A 17,604-nucleotide genomic window follows, 5' to 3' on the forward strand; every position below is an offset into this window, starting at 1 on the left:
TTTCATAAAATCTTAAGAAAATGACATATGTAATATTTATTGGGATAATTGAACGCTTACAATATCATTTAGAGTAAATATTTTTTATGGAAATTTATATGCAAAGTGTTATGCAATTTTATAATGTAAGAATGTAAGATTTTATAAGAATTTTAATATTTATTTTTATTTAACTTGTGATAACTGCGATACCTGTTGTAGAAAGCGTTATACAATTTAATTTTACTATAATAAACAATATTGTAAGCGTAGAATCATACTATTAATTAATATTACATTGTATTACATGTCATTTTCTTAAGAGGATTTTAAATATCAATCGCATTATAGAATAAATTAATTTTCGAATTGATTTGATGTATCACAGAATCCTTTTGTAGAATAAAAGCACCAAAAAAACTTAGATGGGATAGATTCTATGAGAAAATCGAAAGAAAAAAGAAGAAGCCTGAGAGTAATCATGCCCACGATTTAGCTGAAAAGATTTTTCAAGACGTCATCTCTATAACGTGGACATATACTACGACGCCAATAGTACAGGTTAGGTCAGGTTAGATCTCGGAAACCGGCGACTGTTGGCACACTTGGCGAAGAGAGCGCTGAGAGCGCGTACACGAATGTTATGAACTTCGAATCTTTCCGTTCTAATCGCTTTCGCACTGTACCGACCGTAATTTACGTGAACGCAATGAGAACGAGGCGCAGATACAGAATTGTAGGAACGAATAAACAATACATACGAGTACAAATTGACTCACCGTTCGCCGTTGGTTGCTCCGTCCAGCTCCGTCTCGTCCGCAGTTCTCGAACGTTCTCTGATCCAAGACCTTCCCTACGACGATCCTCCTCCTCCTTCCTCCTCCTTCCTCCTCTTGATTCACACTTGGCACAAACGCGCGATACTCGTTTTCGACACTCCCGATACTCACGCCCGTCGAAAATTCGAGATACGGGACACGGGGTAACGGAAAAGACGCGATTGAACGCACGACGCGAATTCATGCCGTTCCGACCGACCGACCATTGCCGTCTGAGCGGTACGGAGGATCAAAGAGAGCCTCCCTCACGACGATTCGTCTCGATTCACACTCGGCACGAACGTGCTATACTTCGCTTTCGGCACTCACGGTACTCACGCGCGTCGGAAACACGAGATACGAGGCAACGGAGAAGATGCGAAACACGATTGAACGCGACACGACTTCGACATGACTTCGTCAAAACCTCGTACGGGACAACGAGAATAGGTTGAATTGCGCCGCGACGCGCCATGATCTTCCGCCGTACTCCCTAACCGACCGACTGCTGCTACTGCGTACTGCGTACTGCGTAGCCGGCGTAGCGGCGTGACGCGTGACTCACGTGACTGGCGCCTGTGTGCCGCTGCGCTGCTATCGCCGCCGCTACGCAGTAGCACGCAGTAGCGGCAATCGGTCGGTTAGGAAATACGGCGGAAGGTCACGGCGTGTCGCAGCACATTTCAACTCGCGTCTTCGTCGTCTCGTATGAAATTTTGATGCGTGCAAGTGTTTCGAGAGTGCCGTGAAGTGTCGAAAGTAAAGTATCGAGCGTTCGTGCCAACATCCGTCGTGTCTGATACGTGGCATGGTGAAAAAGTCGTGTCACGTTCCGTCGTGTTTCGTATCTTGCCTCGTTGCCTCGTATCTTAAGTTTTCGACGCATGTGAATACCAGGAGTGCTGAAAACGAAGGGTCGCGCGTTCGTATGAAATGTGTGAATCAAAACGAATCGTCGTGAGGAGGATCTTGTATCTCGGACGTACGTTCAAAAGTTGCGGCCGAGACGGAGCTGAATAGTGCGACCAGCTGCGAACGGTGCGTCAATTTGTATACGTATCTATTGTTCGTTTGTCTCTACAATTCGGCATTCGCGCCTTGTCTCTTTGTGTTCGCGTAATTAATTATATCGTCGGCATAGTGCGACGAATCAGTCAGTCGCGTGAAAGCGATTAGAACAGGAACGATTTGAAGTTGTGTACGCGCGCTAATGACGAGTTGGCGGGGGGAGGGGGGACACATTAAATGTGTGTCAAGTTCCTAGATGGCAGCATCAGTCGCGCGATGGCCGCTGAAAATACATGACAGTATTTTTTTAGCACTTTTATCACCTGATTTGTAATTGTGCTTGTTTCTTTTACGATCTCAGTCCCAGTACGCATAGTTAAAAAAAAGAAACAAATCTCAAGATTTTTCTCTAAAAATTTCTAATTTCACTTCCCTTGTTCTCTCACGAATTTTAAGCCCGTGAATTATTTGCAAATTTTCAATATGTCGAATAAATGTGAACGATACTTTTCGAGGGATTTTATGACTAGACGATTGATACATTTATAACCATAATATATACATATCACAACAATTGTGATATGTATGACTGTGTTGAAATAATAAAAATGCAATAAATAGAATTAAGTGCTTCATATTACATTCTTATGCGAGTTAAAATAATTAAGGTTAGTGTGCAACAAGCATTCTTAATTTATTAATTACACAGCACGGAACTTAATTTTTGTTATAGATGACTTGTTATGCACTGTTTTATGATATTCAAAATTTTTATTAATGTACCATTTTTTAATGTAATATGTGATTATAAATATTTAGTATGTTCAAAATTAGCTCTAAATGCTCTTTATATCCATTTTTAGTTTATATTCTTATCAAACTTTTTAGTATATGTACTTTTTAATATATTTATTTAACTTAAAATATAATTTTTTTACATATATATATATATATATATTTATTTATTTGTTGCTTGAATTTATTTTACCTCGGAATGCTACTGTGTGTGAATTCTCACAGTGTTAATTTAAGTTTATTACAGTTTTTGTTATTAAAATTTTTCTTAGTTTATTTTTTTTAACATTAAAATAGAATTAATTAAGTTGATCTAACACTTTTTGACTTATAAAATAAATATAAAAAAGTGCAAAAAATTTTTTTAATTATGAATTTTTATTCAGAGTAATGTATTATGTAAGAAAAGTTAGTAGCATTCTGGGATTAACAGTAGCTAAGCTTTAAATAGTTTTTATTTGAAGTATGCATGGTTTTGTTTAGTTTTGTTCGAGTTAAAATGTCCAATTCGGAGGCTGATGTGGGATGCATTAGTGAGGTAACACTCGCGATTAGTAAAGCAAGAAGTTCTCAGGCAAGTACCATGAGAGTTCTTGATAGTCCCGACTCCAATGGATCCAGCCACTCGAATTCATTTACTGTGCAACGATTTAATTATACTAATGATAACAATACCAACTCCGATATTCTTCAGTCACCTCTTACTAGTGATGACTTGAGAATTCCTATTGTTGGTTATGAGATCATGGAAGAAAGAGCTAGATTTACAGTTAGTTGATTATATATTAATAATTTTGTAGTAGTCTTATAACGTTAAATTTTATTAATATTGTATCAATATATATTTTTCATTAGTATAATATACCTATAAATATAAATATTTTGTGTATGCAATATCTGTATACTTTAAATATCTATATTACTTTTAATAGTATAAAATTTTAAAAATATATAAATGAATAAAGTTAAAATTATGATACAGTAATATCATCTAAAATACAAAACTTATGGAAGAGTTATTTTATTGCATTGCATTTCAGAGTATTTTAAAGATTTTTTCTCTTATTTTTGATACACAGGTCTACAAACTTCGAGTTGAATTGAAAAATGGTGATTGCTGGTTTGTGTTCAGGAGATACACAGACTTTGTTCGATTACTAGCGCAATTGAAAAGACAAAAAGTTCCTCTCGCCCATTTGGCATTACCAAAAAAGAAATGGCTTGGTGATAATTTTGCTCCAAGTTTTTTAGAAGAAAGAATATGTGGCCTTCAGACATTTGTTAATGGCATATTAAGTAGCCCACTTCTCATAGGCATTTCATGTGTAAGAGAATTCTTCTGTTTGGATGAACCTCCTGTCTTATCTGATACAGCAGAAGAATCTAGAGTGAGTTGTACAATATACATAGATCATATTTATACATCCTAATATAATTTCCATGTATTATTTTGCTTAAATTATTTAATTTTTTCAGGCAATATTTGAAGCACTGGAAGATACAATATATAATTTGAGACAACAATTAAGAGAATGCGATGCAGCACTTTCATCTGAAAAGGCTCTGTGTAATGAATTCCGGAAAAAGCTTCATCAGATATTAAGGTAAACAATAAAATGTAGTGTTATTTATTTTTTTTTTTTAATATCATATTTTGAACTGTTTCAGTGAAAGACAAACTTGTTCAAAATGTGGTGCAACCCAATAATACTTTTACAAATTAGGTAATATTAGCAAATAGCAAGACCGATGCGAATAACACTTTGTGTATTCGTAATATTAGATCTGAGTTGATTTGTACAAATTTTAAATCAATGTTTTAAAAAGTACTATATAACATAGAAAATATTTTTTAAGAATATATTTTACAAGTGGGATTTTTGGAAATGATATTTTATACATAGGATTATTGTATTAATTATATATATCAGCAAAATTTTATCAATATTAATCTAAACTGCATATAAAATTTTATTCACAAATTTTTGCATTTGACTATATATTTAATACAATGATTGATATTATTCAAATAAATTACAGATGATATTTTATATAAATGTCATACATTTTTTTATACATATACATATAAATTTATATTTATAGTTTATATTTATTGAAAATCTGTTTTTATATTGAAAATATAAGATACTGATTAATGAGTATATTCTTCTCAATTCCCTAAGAAAAGATTTGTGAAACTCAGTCATAGTTTTTATGTTACTTTTGTTAAATTTACATAATTGAAAATGTTTAGCGGGCTAAACATTAGATTACAATAATTTGGTTTTTTTCCATTACTATGGATGAAAACTTTATTCAGTCGGCTATAGGAAAGATTGAGGAGAATGAAAAATAGCTTTTACGTATGTAATATTTTTGATATTTTATGTGAAATTATGTATTCTATAAATTGTATGTATATCCATCTTATTCTATTTATATAAAATTATCATTAATTATATAAAAATTTAAATAATAATTTTACTGGATATTTTAGTGCCCTGCTGAAGAAAAAGTTATAAAAAGTTTAAATGGGATATCAATTACAATTTTATATTGTCAAAATATTATTTTAATTATAGTAAAATAATGTTAAGTATAATAAATCTCTGAGTAGTATAATAAATATAAAGGTGACATAAATATGACATTGTATATAAAACAGAGTATATTGCAATGGACGCATTATTTCCGTCGTTCCGATATTTAATATCTAAAAAGTAATTTAATAATAAAATATTATAATATCATACTATTATAATACAGAATTATATTTCCTAACTCTGTTATATTACTTTTACATCCTTCGTGATATGTTCTATATAGAATACTTTAAATCACATTCTTAAAATACAAAATAATATATATAAATAATTCTATAGAGAAATTCATCAGTTACTTTATATAATTGAATATAAGGCACATTAGTGATTCTTTTTATACCTATTACAAGTACTTAATTTTCAATTTATTTTACTAAAAGATACCTAGTATAAAATAGTGCTATTTTTTGTGAATTACGAAATGCGTATGTAACACAAAGAATGCATTATGAGCAATTATTATGTATCTATGTATTCATGCATGCATGCATGCATGTATGTATGTATGTATGTATGTATGTATGTATGTATATGTACAACGATAGATAAAAAAAAATATGCAATCAGTCTTCCTTTTCGTCTGGAGCGACAATTAGACATAACGCTTGCAGGAAGTATGTCAGCTTGGCTAAAAAAGAAAGAAAAACAAATTTTATTTTAGATAAAACAACATTTTTATCAGTGATACATAAACTTTCTAAGAGACTTCCATATATTTTTATTCGGTTACTCTCACCTGATAAAGTATTGCTTATCTTCTTATACACAAATACATGGTACACGATAATACCGCAGAAGATGAATATGAGTGCAAAGAGATATTTTATCGATGGCTCGTAAACTATCGGAAGCACTGCAAGAAAAATGGAGACAGCCAATACCACCCAAGGTATCACGATAGGAACGGTATACGGTCTGGGAGCATCCGGTTTGGTCCGTCGCATAATTAAGAGCGATATCATCGCTAGTCCGTAGAACACCCACATGAGGAAACTGGCGAATTCGATCAGGGCAATTATATTACCTAGCAATAGGCATGCTAGCGAGAGTATACCCTGAAAAACCACTGCCGTGGCCGGAGTCATCTTTTCCATGTGCACATAACTGAAGACTCGTGGCACGTGGCCCTCTCTGCCAGCGACAAAGCACAGCCTGGATACGCTGAATTGAATGCTAAGAGCACATCCAAAGGTCGACAACGCTACACCGAGCGGTATCGCGAAGCCCATCCAAGGTGGCAGAACTCGCTCAGCCCAAAGAACCGCTACCGCCGGCGCGTTCTTCATCTCGGACATCGTCAACGCTGCCATGTACATCAAATTCATGGATACATATAGAACGGTGATGGTAGGTACCGCGATTAGCGTGCTCCGGAAGATATTGACTTCGGGTTTCTGGATTTCTTCAGTAACGACCGCGGCCGAGGTCCATCCGTCGTATGCCCAAAGACCACTGTAGAAAGCCAGGGCAATATTACCGGCCGAAGTGGTAGTGCCGTGAAAAGGATTATTGAGGAGTTTCACATGACCTGTGCCTAGCCACCATATCCCACCACCGATTACCACTGCACAAGCGACTATTTTGCATACAGTGAACACGTTCTGCAGTTTTACATAGAGCTTGACACTAATAAGATTGATGTATGTTATCAAACCCAATGTTATAATCGCTATGAGCTTCTTTAAATTTGCCATGTTTTCACCGGATAGATTGCAAAAGTATCCGGAAAATGGCTCTACGCTGTATTCCGCAAAAGTCAATATGATTACTGCTACTTCCGCCGGTCGTAGCAACATTACGTAAATCCAGGAACAAATAAACGCCGGTATCGGACCGGCGTAAGGGTGTAACGGGCCAAAGGCTTCTATGAAGTATGCATATTCGGCGCCGGAACGTGGTACCACGGTACTTAATTCGGCGAAGGCCAACGCGCCCAACAGAGACAGCACGCCGCAGCTGATCCAAACGACCAAGCAAAATCCCACAGATCCTGATCGTTCAAAAGCGCTAGTTGGTGACACGAAAATGCCAGAACCTATACAACAGAGATAACGAGATTACAATTAATGGTAATTCAGTAGTATTCGGCATAGTTAGTCGTGACAATATAAGTTGACTATATTTTTATGACGTGAATGACCGATTAATCTCGATTAACCTTTTCGACGGTTTTAGTCATATATAATTATATTGATAAACAAAATATTTGGTATCCATTAATTGTTGACAGACCAAATCTGTTGGTCTTTGAGAGAGAGCATTTGAATCATTTGCTAAGTGATGTAGTTTCTCTTTATTACATATTAATAAATTATTTAGAATTTTAATCACTGGGATTTTAATATCTACACTCATAAAAGAAATGTTTAATTGTATAATAACAAAATGTTTTATTTTTATCTCCGTTTGTTTTATATTTAAAACTTTTAAAATAATATTATGTACCAAGGCTTTTGATTATAAAACATAACGAAAGAGCATATAAGCTTAACCTTGCTAACGACTTTATTTATTTATATGAAAATTAACAATAACTACATAAATTAAATTTTAAACCAAAGACATTTTGACTTTTATATCAGATTATTCTCTAGTGTTCATTCTTTTATCTAGTGTCAATTTTTTAAAATACGTAGTAATCATATCTAATTTAATAATCTACCTAAATTACATATTACAATTTTTTCGAAGGCGGTCGAATATTGCGGAGTGTATTTCAGCGTAGTAGTATTCTCTTGTTTTTAAGTCCAGCCCTGTTGATTACATCTGATCTCTGATATAAAGGTCGAAATGTTTGTTTTTGGTTTAAAATTTAGTTTTTGTGATTATCGTTAATTTTTATCTAAATAAACAAAATTGTTAACAAATACATTCGACTAGGCTTGTCTCTTTTTGTTATACATTGTTTAATTTTAAAAATATTTTAGTTTTAAACGATGATTAAATTTAAAGTACTAAAAGTTTAAAGCTGTTCAAGATTTTAGTTTTAGTGTTTTAAGTCTAAATATCGTTTAAAACTAAAATATTTTTTAAAAACAAAGATAGAAAAAAATAATATCTTAAAATTATATAAATATTTATTTTTTTGAGTGGGCAGGCTGACGTAAATTTAAATTTTTCTTTGTTACACATTAAATGATTAAAAATTTTTATTTTAGGCTTTTAATATTGGGATAAATGAAATGAAATGAAAGACTTGACAAATAACAATGTTATTTAATTGTGCTATTACAGTGTGGTTAATATCGGATAACATAATTTGATCAAAGATACAATATCAGTAATTAATCTTTTTCTTGAACTGTGAATTCTTTGGAGAGTTTAAAACAGATAAAGTATAAGATTTTACCAGAAATAAAAGATAGCGCCTAAAGAATTTCAAGCTTTTTACTAAACTTGAGTAAATTATGTCACGTGAAAATGTTCCAGTTTTAAAAATGTCAAGCTGATTTAGAATCTAATCGTGGAATATTCTACGTAGCTATTGATTCGTGTGCATATATAAAATTTCTTATTTTATAAATAACTTTTATTAGTTGAAATGGACATTACTATCTTATATTTTTAACTTTTTTAACACCCGGTATCTAAAGACAGCGTGAGAAAGCTTTCCGGACATTGTCAATCAACTGTTAAAATACAAAAGCTTCAATGTATAAAGCAGTATCTTATTTGGGTCTACACAATTATGCAATTACTATTAACTGCTCTTAAATTGCCATCTTGGATTAAAGGGTACCACTACAATTCTGAGAATGCCGTAATTTGTAATTATTATTTATGCCGTTTTGACGAAGTATTGATAAATGGTTTTGCGTTATCAAATATAATTTTTGCGATGCATATACACGCGATAATTCTCGCCGCTTTATGACGAGTGATGATCAAAACAAAATCATAACGAGAACATTTTATTGGTATGAGTAAAAGCGGGCAGTGACTTTCTTTGTCCCTAAAGATGTTGCGTTTTAAATTCGAAACTCACGATCACGAAACGTAAAGGAATTAAAACGAATTGATGACTATTTATTCTTTGTAAAAGCAAATTCTTCATTTTTAAAACATTCTTAATTTTCAAAACATTGATTCAGAAAACATCGGTTTTTTTAATTCCATTCTTTCGCGAGCCTCCTGTTCTACTTTATTGTTTGACCTTTAATACGTTTGCGCTGTTTTTTCACTGACTTGTGAGCAAAAAAATATTTTCTTTTGTTTTCTATTTTCAGGATGAACTAACGTAATAACTTTTGATCAATAAATTGAAGAAAGAGGAGATTGAACACAGAAATGGAATAGTTCAAACATGTTTTTATTAATATTATTTCATCAAATTTAAAAACATCTGTGCAAAGAATAGATCGTTATAATAAAGCGTATTTTTTGTCATTCATCTTTATCACAGAATTGCTTTTTCGTATTTGTATTGATCTCTCTTAATTTGATGACATATCTTGACACAGATGTTCTCCATCAGTGCAATAAAAAAACCTGGTTTATATCGCGTTTACGCAATTCTTTTCGTTTGCGGTCAAACGAATACGATTACATTACCATATGCATTGTGAAATCCGCAACAGTTTAATTGTTCACTGTACCGTCAAACAATGCTAAATGAAAACTTTTTCGTGACTTGCAATAAGAGCGCGCATCGTGCCGGATCTTTTTTTAGCACGATGCAGCAGATTTGAACGAGACCGCCTTCTTTGTGATGCACTACGATTTATCGCTCGTTCGTGATTGCGAACGAGAGTGTCAGAGATCGGGCTTTGCGTGTAAAAATAAAAAAAATATAATGTGTGTCATGGATTTCTCGTCTTTATCACACGTATGTGTTGCAATCCGTGTTACAATCTCGATCAAGCTTGCGGAATATCACGGAGAATTTCACGAGAGCATGACACGAGTGTCGCACGCGCGAACAAAACGTGCATATGCGGCGTATGATGTTTAATTTATTATCTCCAAACGGCACACGTGGATTCCGTTTACATATGTTTCGCGTATCCGCGAGAAGTTGGATTTCCAGTCAGTAATCGTGTCTTACCTATCATCACCGCTAAAATGATGCTGACCGCGCTGAAGAGCCCCAGCTCTCTCTTCAGCTCCACTTTCCTGACCATCTTCTCCTCCTCTAATGCCATTTTTTCCTTTGTCGTACGCTTCGAACGGGATGAGAAACGGGAGCGCGAAGCACGTTGTACCGATCCACCGACACTGTCAACAGTGATTTAAAAATCAATGACACATCGCATGGACTGCCGAAGTTTCCGTTTGTCGATGGTGGCGGCGGCGGAGGCGGAGGCGGCAGTGGTGGCCTTTATCTTTTGCTCTGGACGGCAACCGCGAACTCGTTGTCGACGCTCCGACGCACGATGGCACGGGCTCGACCACGCGACTAAAGCTATTGGATAAGTTTATCACACGCGCTGCCGGAGCTTCAAATCGGGACTGGCCTGTTAATGGATCAGCTTGGCACTTATTCTTTTTTTTTCTTTCTTTCGCGTGGACATTTGCACGCTGATAAGAAAATAGTCATTCTCGTCATAGACGGTCCGCTATCTTTCTTCGATCATCGGTCAACGGGTTGGGGAAGATAAAACGAAGTTTCTAGAAATTGGCGTTATGTGACGTTGAACGTTGGATCGTGTGATTTAGTGTCTGACAACTAGTAATTATCGCTCACATGAAAAAAAAAATCGGACCATGTTAAACGGTTTGTTTGCCCGAATTCCAGTCTCAGGTAATCGGCAAACATCTAATCAGCTAAGTCGTCATAATGCTTCTATCAGTGTGCAGCCGATATCATTGCAGTACCGAGCGGATAGATAAGATAGCAATTCAATTTTGTCTTTTTTGGTATTTTGGAATAGTTCCGTTATATTTGCTATTTCCGCATCACGACGAATAGTTACCATTTTTAGCAATTAGACTTGATACCGTTGTGTCATGAAGGTCACATATAAGTCAGTAATGACACGTGTTTTAACTTAAAACTGTTATTACATATAAAGTAAAAATAACTTTATATAAATGAAGTAAAAATAAGTTTGCAATAACTGTAAAGCAGGATAAATTAATTTTTCAACGTCAAAATAAGTTAAAAGTAATTTTGAAAAAAAATTATTTTTATTAAATTTCAAATGTAATTTTTTAAAAATTAGATCACTCTAGAAACAATTACAATATAGATCATAAAAGAAATTTAATATTTTATTTGTAATTAAATTTGCATGCAATAAAGAAATATTGTTTTTCATATAGAAATATTCTTTTATTTAGAAAGTAATTTTTTATTCAGAAAAAAATGTTACATAATAAGTTGTGTTTTAAAAATAACTGATTAAAAATCAACTTTAATTAATTAAAATTAGCTCATTTAAAACTAATCAAGTTAAGTTAAAAGTTATTAACTTTTTAACTAGTTACTATTCAACCTTGCTATAGAGTTACTGCGTTTTTACTTTGTAAAATACTGCTATATAAATATCTATTTATAAAAAAAGTATTTTGAACTAACATTTATTACTTAAAAAGTACCGAGCAAAAGATCAAGATTGATTATTTCTTGGGAAGAATTGTGCTAACTCTTTATCTTTCCTATTTCCATAAAAGATTGTCTACTTACCAATGTTCAATGTCGTTTCAAATATAGATAACGCTTCATGCCATTAAATTTGCATGATGCAGCACTTCAAAACAAAGTACTTTCTATCGAAGCAAAAAATGATGAATACGCCACACAAGTATACTGATTGTGAGTAAAGAACCCTCTATTGTAAATATATTACTAATGTATTATAAATATATTATTACTTGGACCGATATTTTTAGCTGTTTTGTATCTGACAATGAGTATTGAAACTAATATATGCTAGGCACATAAATTTTGGGAAATGACATAAATTTAAAGGAAAATGTATTCACAACAATTGATAAAATTTGAGATTTAATTGTTAACGTATATTTTTTAAAATTATATTTTTCTAAAATAATAATTTTACTGAAAAATGTTAGTAACTGTTGTACATACATACAATTATATAGAAAGAATGTGGAGATAATACAGAGATTACTTCATACCGTTAATTGAAAGTACCATTACGTTTTAAGTGAATAATCGTTTTGTCTCATGACGTTCGGACCACTTTGCTACATCCTATGTACACAGATTGTTATCTTATCTCTAAATTTTTATGTTATATATTACACAATCTTGTAAATATCATGTGATGATTATTACGTGACGTTGTAAACATTATTTTGCTGTCTTAACGAAATTATCTCAATTCTGACGGAAATATATACTTGGTTTAAGATAATAATTTGATTAAAATCTAATCCATAGGATCTTGATACGAGAAATCTTTATTGACAAGTAAGTAGACAAGTCTACCAATTTGTGCAGGGTTATATCAGTGGTATTTATGATAGATAATTATATCTTGATATAATTTTTAATATTAAAAGAAAAAATTTACTGAAGTACTTTTAACATATTGGTTCTTTGTAATATCTACATTACGTAACGTGATATTAATATAAATTAAATATTGCAAATTAAAGCGGAAAGGTAAGCAAAGTTATCCGTAATATTTCAAAGTAAAATAAAATAAATTTATTATATGATACATAATAATATATTAATTCAATTAATCTCTCTCTCTCTCTCTCTCTCTCTCTCAAGTCGGTCCTTCATGATTAAAAATCGTGATCTCCATGCTTGCTCCATGGACTATCTTGGCAAAAATCTACTCTTGGTGGTTTACCGTTGTCTTCCGAGGTGATAATTAATTAAAATTTTGATATTCTATCATGGACTTGAACTTGGATCTTTGAAAGCAAACACACGCGCAATTACACAACGATCACTATTATGCCATAAATTTAATTACTAATCAAAGTAACATTCCTGAAATAATATTATTATAAAAATGCTTTTTCAGTTTCCATATTTTTATTTTATAAAAGATAATTCTTAGAAGCTCATGCGTGTAAAAATTTGCGAAATGTGTGTATTTAAATTTATAAATTGATTAGACAACAATTCTGATAGGTCGACGTCTAATAAAGACGAAATCGGAAGCATTTCTTATTGGTTAATTCAAAAAAGTTCATCCTCCATAATCGCCACGAAGTCACTCTTTGTATTCTGCACTGCTCTACACTCTGTGCTATCTAGTGCAATAGCGCTCAGTTAGGTTAGGTGAGGTTAAATCGACGTATGCAAGGTTATGTCAAATGTTTGAAAACGTCAAGGAGTCTGTAGTTTGCACGACAATTATACATATGGAATACTCTGTTTATTATAAATTCGAGCGAATTGAAAATGAATGACGACGAGGTGAACTATCCGAACGAGGAAGAGAACGAATTCTATTTCGAATCTGATCATCTTGCACTAAGGGGCAACAAGGATTACAGCGCTTTCCTGAAAACAATAGTTATCCTTGAGGCTCAGCGAGCTCGAGCCATAGAAGATCTAGACAAGCTTATGTCCGTGCGTGCCGAGGCACTGAAAGATCCGATATCATTTGTGGCGCAACTGCAGAACGGTGATCTTCCGGAGCTACCCGGTCCGCAGAAGATCGCGGAGATTCCATATGTCGACTGGTCGCAATATAACATTGCGTTGCCAGATGTACGCATGAGGCCGCAAACTCGACACGGACACGTACTGCCTCAGCAAATAAAAACTGAACAGGAAGATGGGAAGGTACGCATTAACGTCACATGTACATAAAAAGTATATAAGAAAGAAACTTTGATTGTTTGGTTTTACAGATTTTAGTCAGAGGTCGTGCTTTCGATGAAAGCAAGCCTGAGACTTTCAATCAACTGTGGACAGTGGAAGAGCAAAGGCGACTCGAGGAACTCTTAGTCGAGTACCCACCAGAAGAAATAGAAATGAGACGTTGGACCAAGATAGCAAATGCATTAGGTATGTTAATCCTAGTCCAATATAAAAAAAGTTATTGATAATTCAATCATAGGTATCTTTTTACTTTCATCTATTTAAAGTTAAAATCTCTAAACATAAATGTGCTTTTAAGTTTCTAGAACAAATGTTTAAATTTTTTTAAATAAAATAAAATGTATAATTTAATTATATTTAAAATTTCAAGAAATTTTTATAAATTGGATGGATACTCATGATTGGACCTTAAGATTTAATAACATATTTCTATGCAAGTGAAACATTAAGATTACTTCTTTTTATAGGAAATCGAACACCCAAGCAAGTATCTAGTAGAGTTCAAAAGTATTTTATAAAACTTCTAAGGGCAGGTTTGCCTATACCAGGAAGAGGACCTAAGCTTTCATCAAAAGTGGATATCAAGAAAAGTTTCACTCATAAACAGCGTAGTAATCACTTATTTAAACGTTCAACCTTCTTCCCACATCAAGACATTTCATTTAATTCAGATGAAAGTAAGGAACAGCCTGTAGCAGAAGAATCTGTAAGCACTATATATTACTGTATTATATTTTCTTTTTTTTATATATTCATAATTTATGTCTTGCAGCTTGGATGACTACAGTTACACTTCTCTAGTGTATACACTCATTTTTTCATACATCAAATAATATAATCTAATATTTAAATAATCTTGATATATATCTCAAAGAAATAATTTAGTATAATCTTTATATAATCTCTATTAGTCTTGTATAAAATATTAGATATTAAAAAATAATTAATTTAAAAAAATTAGAAAAAATTATGTGAATGTTATTTTTTTAGGAGGATGAGGCATCAAACGGAGGAAGCTATGATAATCCTGAATTAAGGCAAATCAATTTATTGCGTCAAGTAAAAGCTGAAAAGGAACAGGATTCTCCTGTATACAAACATGTTGGTTACAAAGTATGTATTATATTCTTTTTATCTAGTTATTATCCGTAGAGAACTATTGTTTGTCAACATTTTTATTGCAGTGTACAGTGTGTGGTGAGGAACCTTTAAAGGGTACCAGATGGCATTGTGCAGAATGTCATAATGGAATTGATCTATGTGGTGATTGTGCAGTGGTACAATTGGAAGCAGAAAATCCCTTACATGATCCATACCATAGATTAATTCCTATAAAACCTCCACAATGTACTAGAAGTTATGATTTAGATTATTTTCCACAAAATTTTAGCAATTCTTCCTACAATTATCTCGATCCAAATTTCCTGCCTGAATAATCCAAATAGATAAATTTCTTTTAAATAAAATACAATGTACAATATAATTTATAAGATAAAAAATAATTTATTAAAAACAATGTTCATACAGTGGTAGATTCAGTTGGTAGATGCATATTTTAAACGAATTTTCGTCTGAAATTGATTAAATGTCCCATTTTTTATATTAGTGCGAATGACACTGAAGAATTGAAGGTAATGATGAATGTTGTGTCTGAAATTACAACAAAGTGTTAATCAACGTACACGAGATTAATAAATCATAATTTATAAATACATACATCATTAAAAGTACTGAAGCAAGCATTTCCTTGGTATGATGCAAATGATGGATGTATGCTCTTGTATGATTTTGACACGCAAGACATTTGCATTGTTTACAAATAGGGGAAAAATCGTCTGCATATCTAAAAACAAGTACATATAAAAATGTTTATATATCTTTACATTTTTATTATTTGTACTGTAATTTTATATTATTACATTATATATTTATTTGAAATAAGTTTTATTTTACCTCTTTTCCGCTATTGATATTGCATATTGATTATTTTCACAAACGTCATGATCACACATAAAAGTCAAAGCCTGTGATTGTTCGGTAATTACATAAGGATAGGACGAGTCAAATACATCTACTCCTAATTCAATGAGATCTAGTACAGTAACAGCATTCCAACAGCCCATTGATACTCTAATTTTATCAGTAGGTAGCAAATTCTGAAACAAATTACCACATATTTATTAAAGTATTTTAAATAACAAGTTACATAAATTTAAAAATTTTTTATATTGGCGCTTACAATAGTATGTTGTACTACTTGTTTAATTTGCTCTGATGAAATATTCTGTACACTTGGTCCATTATTATGTAATCCATCTATTACAAATCCTGCCAAAGGCTTATCTTTCAGATAATCTATAGATTCCTTTCTAGCTTGCAAGTTATAACCACCCTCCACGGGTCCTAGTATTCCTTTCGATTTCAGAGTATCCGAGCGCAGATGAATATCTAAACATTGTTCTAATAAAGTTTTACTTCGAAGCACTGCCTTTGATATTCGTTTTGCGCTGCTATTAATATTTGTATCTCCATCGCATAAAGCAACATATAGATCTGGTTTATAAGCTTGCACAAATTCCATATATTTATTTGCTGTAACAACAACTCTTCCTGTTCTGGACCAGACAGAAATAGAATTTAATTGCTGAAAGCCAGAGTTGGTGGTATGTGCAGGATCATGTATTGATAAAAAATTTATATATTCCTGCAACCAAGTCCTTTGATAACAATACAATGAAATTTTTAACTCATATTGATTGTTCAAGAATTTTGTTTCTGTCATACCTTCATACTAACAAAATCCACAAAAGAAGTGTCCAGTTCTTTAATAACATCTGACATTAATATTGTTGATGAAAGTGAGACAGATAGTAATTGTTCCTCCTTTGTTACAGTTTTAAAGACATCCTTTGTTAAATGTGGTATGCTGCCACTCTAAAAATTATACTAATGTATAAAATTCATGTACAATTATAAGAAAATTTATTGATCTTATACCTTTGTATAAATAAGAAGTAAAGGTGTTTCGAAAGAAATATTTGGTAATCTTTCAAATCCACTTAATGTACCAATCCGTGCAGCACAACGTGCTACAGAGTCAGTGAAAAATTTCATTGTTTTACTATATTATCTTTTTCTTTGATAAATTCTTGTCAATAAATAACTGATCTACCTAATAAATATAAAATTTGTAAATATTTTACTATGGTACATTTATGAACTGTTTGATATACATTACATTTAATTTAAATAAAGGAGGAAATTACTTAATAAGCTATATTGTACAAATTGGTTTTGTTTGATAAAATGTGATTTTTATATAACCTCGACACAATTTTCAGATTTTACCATATAAACATTAAACATTTACATAATAGATTTATTTACTTTTTTACGAAGACAGAGAATAACGATAATAATTATTAAAAATAAAATTTAGAACGAGGCATCTATACTGAACACTAGTAACAGAAAGAGTCAACAAAAATTACTGTTCCAGCAGAACGAAATTTGCAAACGACTATCCCGGCGTTTCACGTGGGACTGTCAAAATTTAGAGAGGTTATATTCCTCATACGCTATCGCGCCAGTACATCTTTATCGACAGTGTTGCAAATTAAAAAGCGAGAAATGAATAATCGAATCGATA

The 17,604-nt window shown here is 32.5% G+C and overlaps 4 protein-coding genes across 5 annotated transcripts; 2 read left to right on the top strand and 2 right to left on the bottom strand.

Moving 5' to 3' along the window:
• The first annotated feature begins 1,409 nt into the window (after window positions 1–1,409).
• Window positions 1,410–4,531, top strand: LOC105192785 (sorting nexin-16). 2 transcript variants are annotated; one of them, XM_011157019.3, is made up of 5 exons: window positions 1,410–1,835; window positions 3,084–3,369; window positions 3,680–3,988; window positions 4,077–4,204; window positions 4,269–4,531. In XM_011157019.3, exons 2-5 carry the CDS (start codon window positions 3,100–3,102, stop codon window positions 4,306–4,308), a joined length of 747 nt encoding a protein of 248 aa, XP_011155321.1. In that variant the 5' UTR covers window positions 1,410–1,835; window positions 3,084–3,099; the 3' UTR covers window positions 4,309–4,531. The 2 variants fall into 2 exon arrangements, with proteins under 2 accessions (XP_011155321.1, XP_011155323.1); XM_011157021.3 differs by lacking the exon at window positions 1,410–1,835 and adding an exon at window positions 1,919–2,473.
• A 361-nt stretch (window positions 4,532–4,892) lies between these two features.
• On the bottom strand, window positions 4,893–10,714 carry LOC105192786 (b(0,+)-type amino acid transporter 1). Its single transcript, XM_011157022.3, has 3 exons — window positions 10,248–10,714; window positions 5,940–7,238; window positions 4,893–5,831 (listed from the first exon to the last, which is right to left on the bottom strand). The coding sequence occupies exons 1-3, from the start codon at window positions 10,342–10,344 to the stop codon at window positions 5,767–5,769; spliced, it is 1,461 nt and encodes a 486-aa protein (XP_011155324.1). The 5' UTR covers window positions 10,345–10,714; the 3' UTR covers window positions 4,893–5,766.
• Window positions 10,715–12,181: 1,467 nt separating this feature from the next.
• On the top strand, window positions 12,182–15,797 carry LOC105192788 (ZZ-type zinc finger-containing protein 3). Its single transcript, XM_011157027.3, has 5 exons — window positions 12,182–13,916; window positions 13,985–14,141; window positions 14,423–14,661; window positions 14,946–15,068; window positions 15,140–15,797. The coding sequence occupies exons 1-5, from the start codon at window positions 13,530–13,532 to the stop codon at window positions 15,389–15,391; spliced, it is 1,158 nt and encodes a 385-aa protein (XP_011155329.2). The 5' UTR covers window positions 12,182–13,529; the 3' UTR covers window positions 15,392–15,797.
• On the bottom strand, window positions 15,439–17,531 carry LOC105192787 (queuine tRNA-ribosyltransferase accessory subunit 2). The gene is made up of 7 exons (XM_039453342.1): window positions 17,222–17,531; window positions 16,953–17,127; window positions 16,740–16,889; window positions 16,195–16,659; window positions 15,909–16,111; window positions 15,673–15,798; window positions 15,439–15,605 (listed from the first exon to the last, which is right to left on the bottom strand). The coding sequence occupies exons 2-7, from the start codon at window positions 17,067–17,069 to the stop codon at window positions 15,491–15,493; spliced, it is 1,176 nt and encodes a 391-aa protein (XP_039309276.1). The 5' UTR covers window positions 17,070–17,127; window positions 17,222–17,531; the 3' UTR covers window positions 15,439–15,490.
• Window positions 17,532–17,604: the final 73 nt, after the last annotated feature.

This window comes from Solenopsis invicta, chromosome 9 (assembly GCF_016802725.1).
Source record: "Solenopsis invicta isolate M01_SB chromosome 9, UNIL_Sinv_3.0, whole genome shotgun sequence".
Lineage (NCBI taxonomy): Eukaryota > Metazoa > Arthropoda > Insecta > Hymenoptera > Formicidae > Solenopsis > Solenopsis invicta.

What these genes read in the sequence shown, in the direction of transcription:
- LOC105192785 (XM_011157019.3), top strand. Translation starts at nt 3,100, where the DNA reads ATGTCCAATTCGGAGGCTGATGTGGGATGCATTAGTGAGGTAACACTC. An exon ending in AAGAAAGAGCTAGATTTACA is followed by an intron (nt 3,370 to 3,679) that starts GTTAGTTGATTA and finishes TTTGATACACAG; the next exon opens with GTCTACAAACTTCGAGTTGA. An exon ending in ATACAGCAGAAGAATCTAGA is followed by an intron (nt 3,989 to 4,076) that starts GTGAGTTGTACA and finishes TAATTTTTTCAG; the next exon opens with GCAATATTTGAAGCACTGGA.
- LOC105192786 (XM_011157022.3), bottom strand. Translation starts at nt 10,344, where the DNA reads ATGGCATTAGAGGAGGAGAAGATGGTCAGGAAAGTGGAGCTGAAGAGA. An exon ending in CATTTTAGCGGTGATGATAG is followed by an intron (nt 7,239 to 10,247) that starts GTAAGACACGAT and finishes TCTGTTGTATAG; the next exon opens with GTTCTGGCATTTTCGTGTCA. An exon ending in GATAAGCAATACTTTATCAG is followed by an intron (nt 5,832 to 5,939) that starts GTGAGAGTAACC and finishes TTTCTTTTTTAG; the next exon opens with CCAAGCTGACATACTTCCTG.
- LOC105192788 (XM_011157027.3), top strand. Translation starts at nt 13,530, where the DNA reads ATGAATGACGACGAGGTGAACTATCCGAACGAGGAAGAGAACGAATTC. An exon ending in CAAGATAGCAAATGCATTAG is followed by an intron (nt 14,142 to 14,422) that starts GTATGTTAATCC and finishes TTCTTTTTATAG; the next exon opens with GAAATCGAACACCCAAGCAA. An exon ending in ACAAACATGTTGGTTACAAA is followed by an intron (nt 15,069 to 15,139) that starts GTATGTATTATA and finishes TTTTTATTGCAG; the next exon opens with TGTACAGTGTGTGGTGAGGA.
- LOC105192787 (XM_039453342.1), bottom strand. Translation starts at nt 17,069, where the DNA reads ATGAAATTTTTCACTGACTCTGTAGCACGTTGTGCTGCACGGATTGGT. An exon ending in TACTTCTTATTTATACAAAG is followed by an intron (nt 16,890 to 16,952) that starts GTATAAGATCAA and finishes TATAATTTTTAG; the next exon opens with AGTGGCAGCATACCACATTT. An exon ending in ATATCAATAGCGGAAAAGAG is followed by an intron (nt 15,799 to 15,908) that starts GTAAAATAAAAC and finishes ACTTGTTTTTAG; the next exon opens with ATATGCAGACGATTTTTCCC.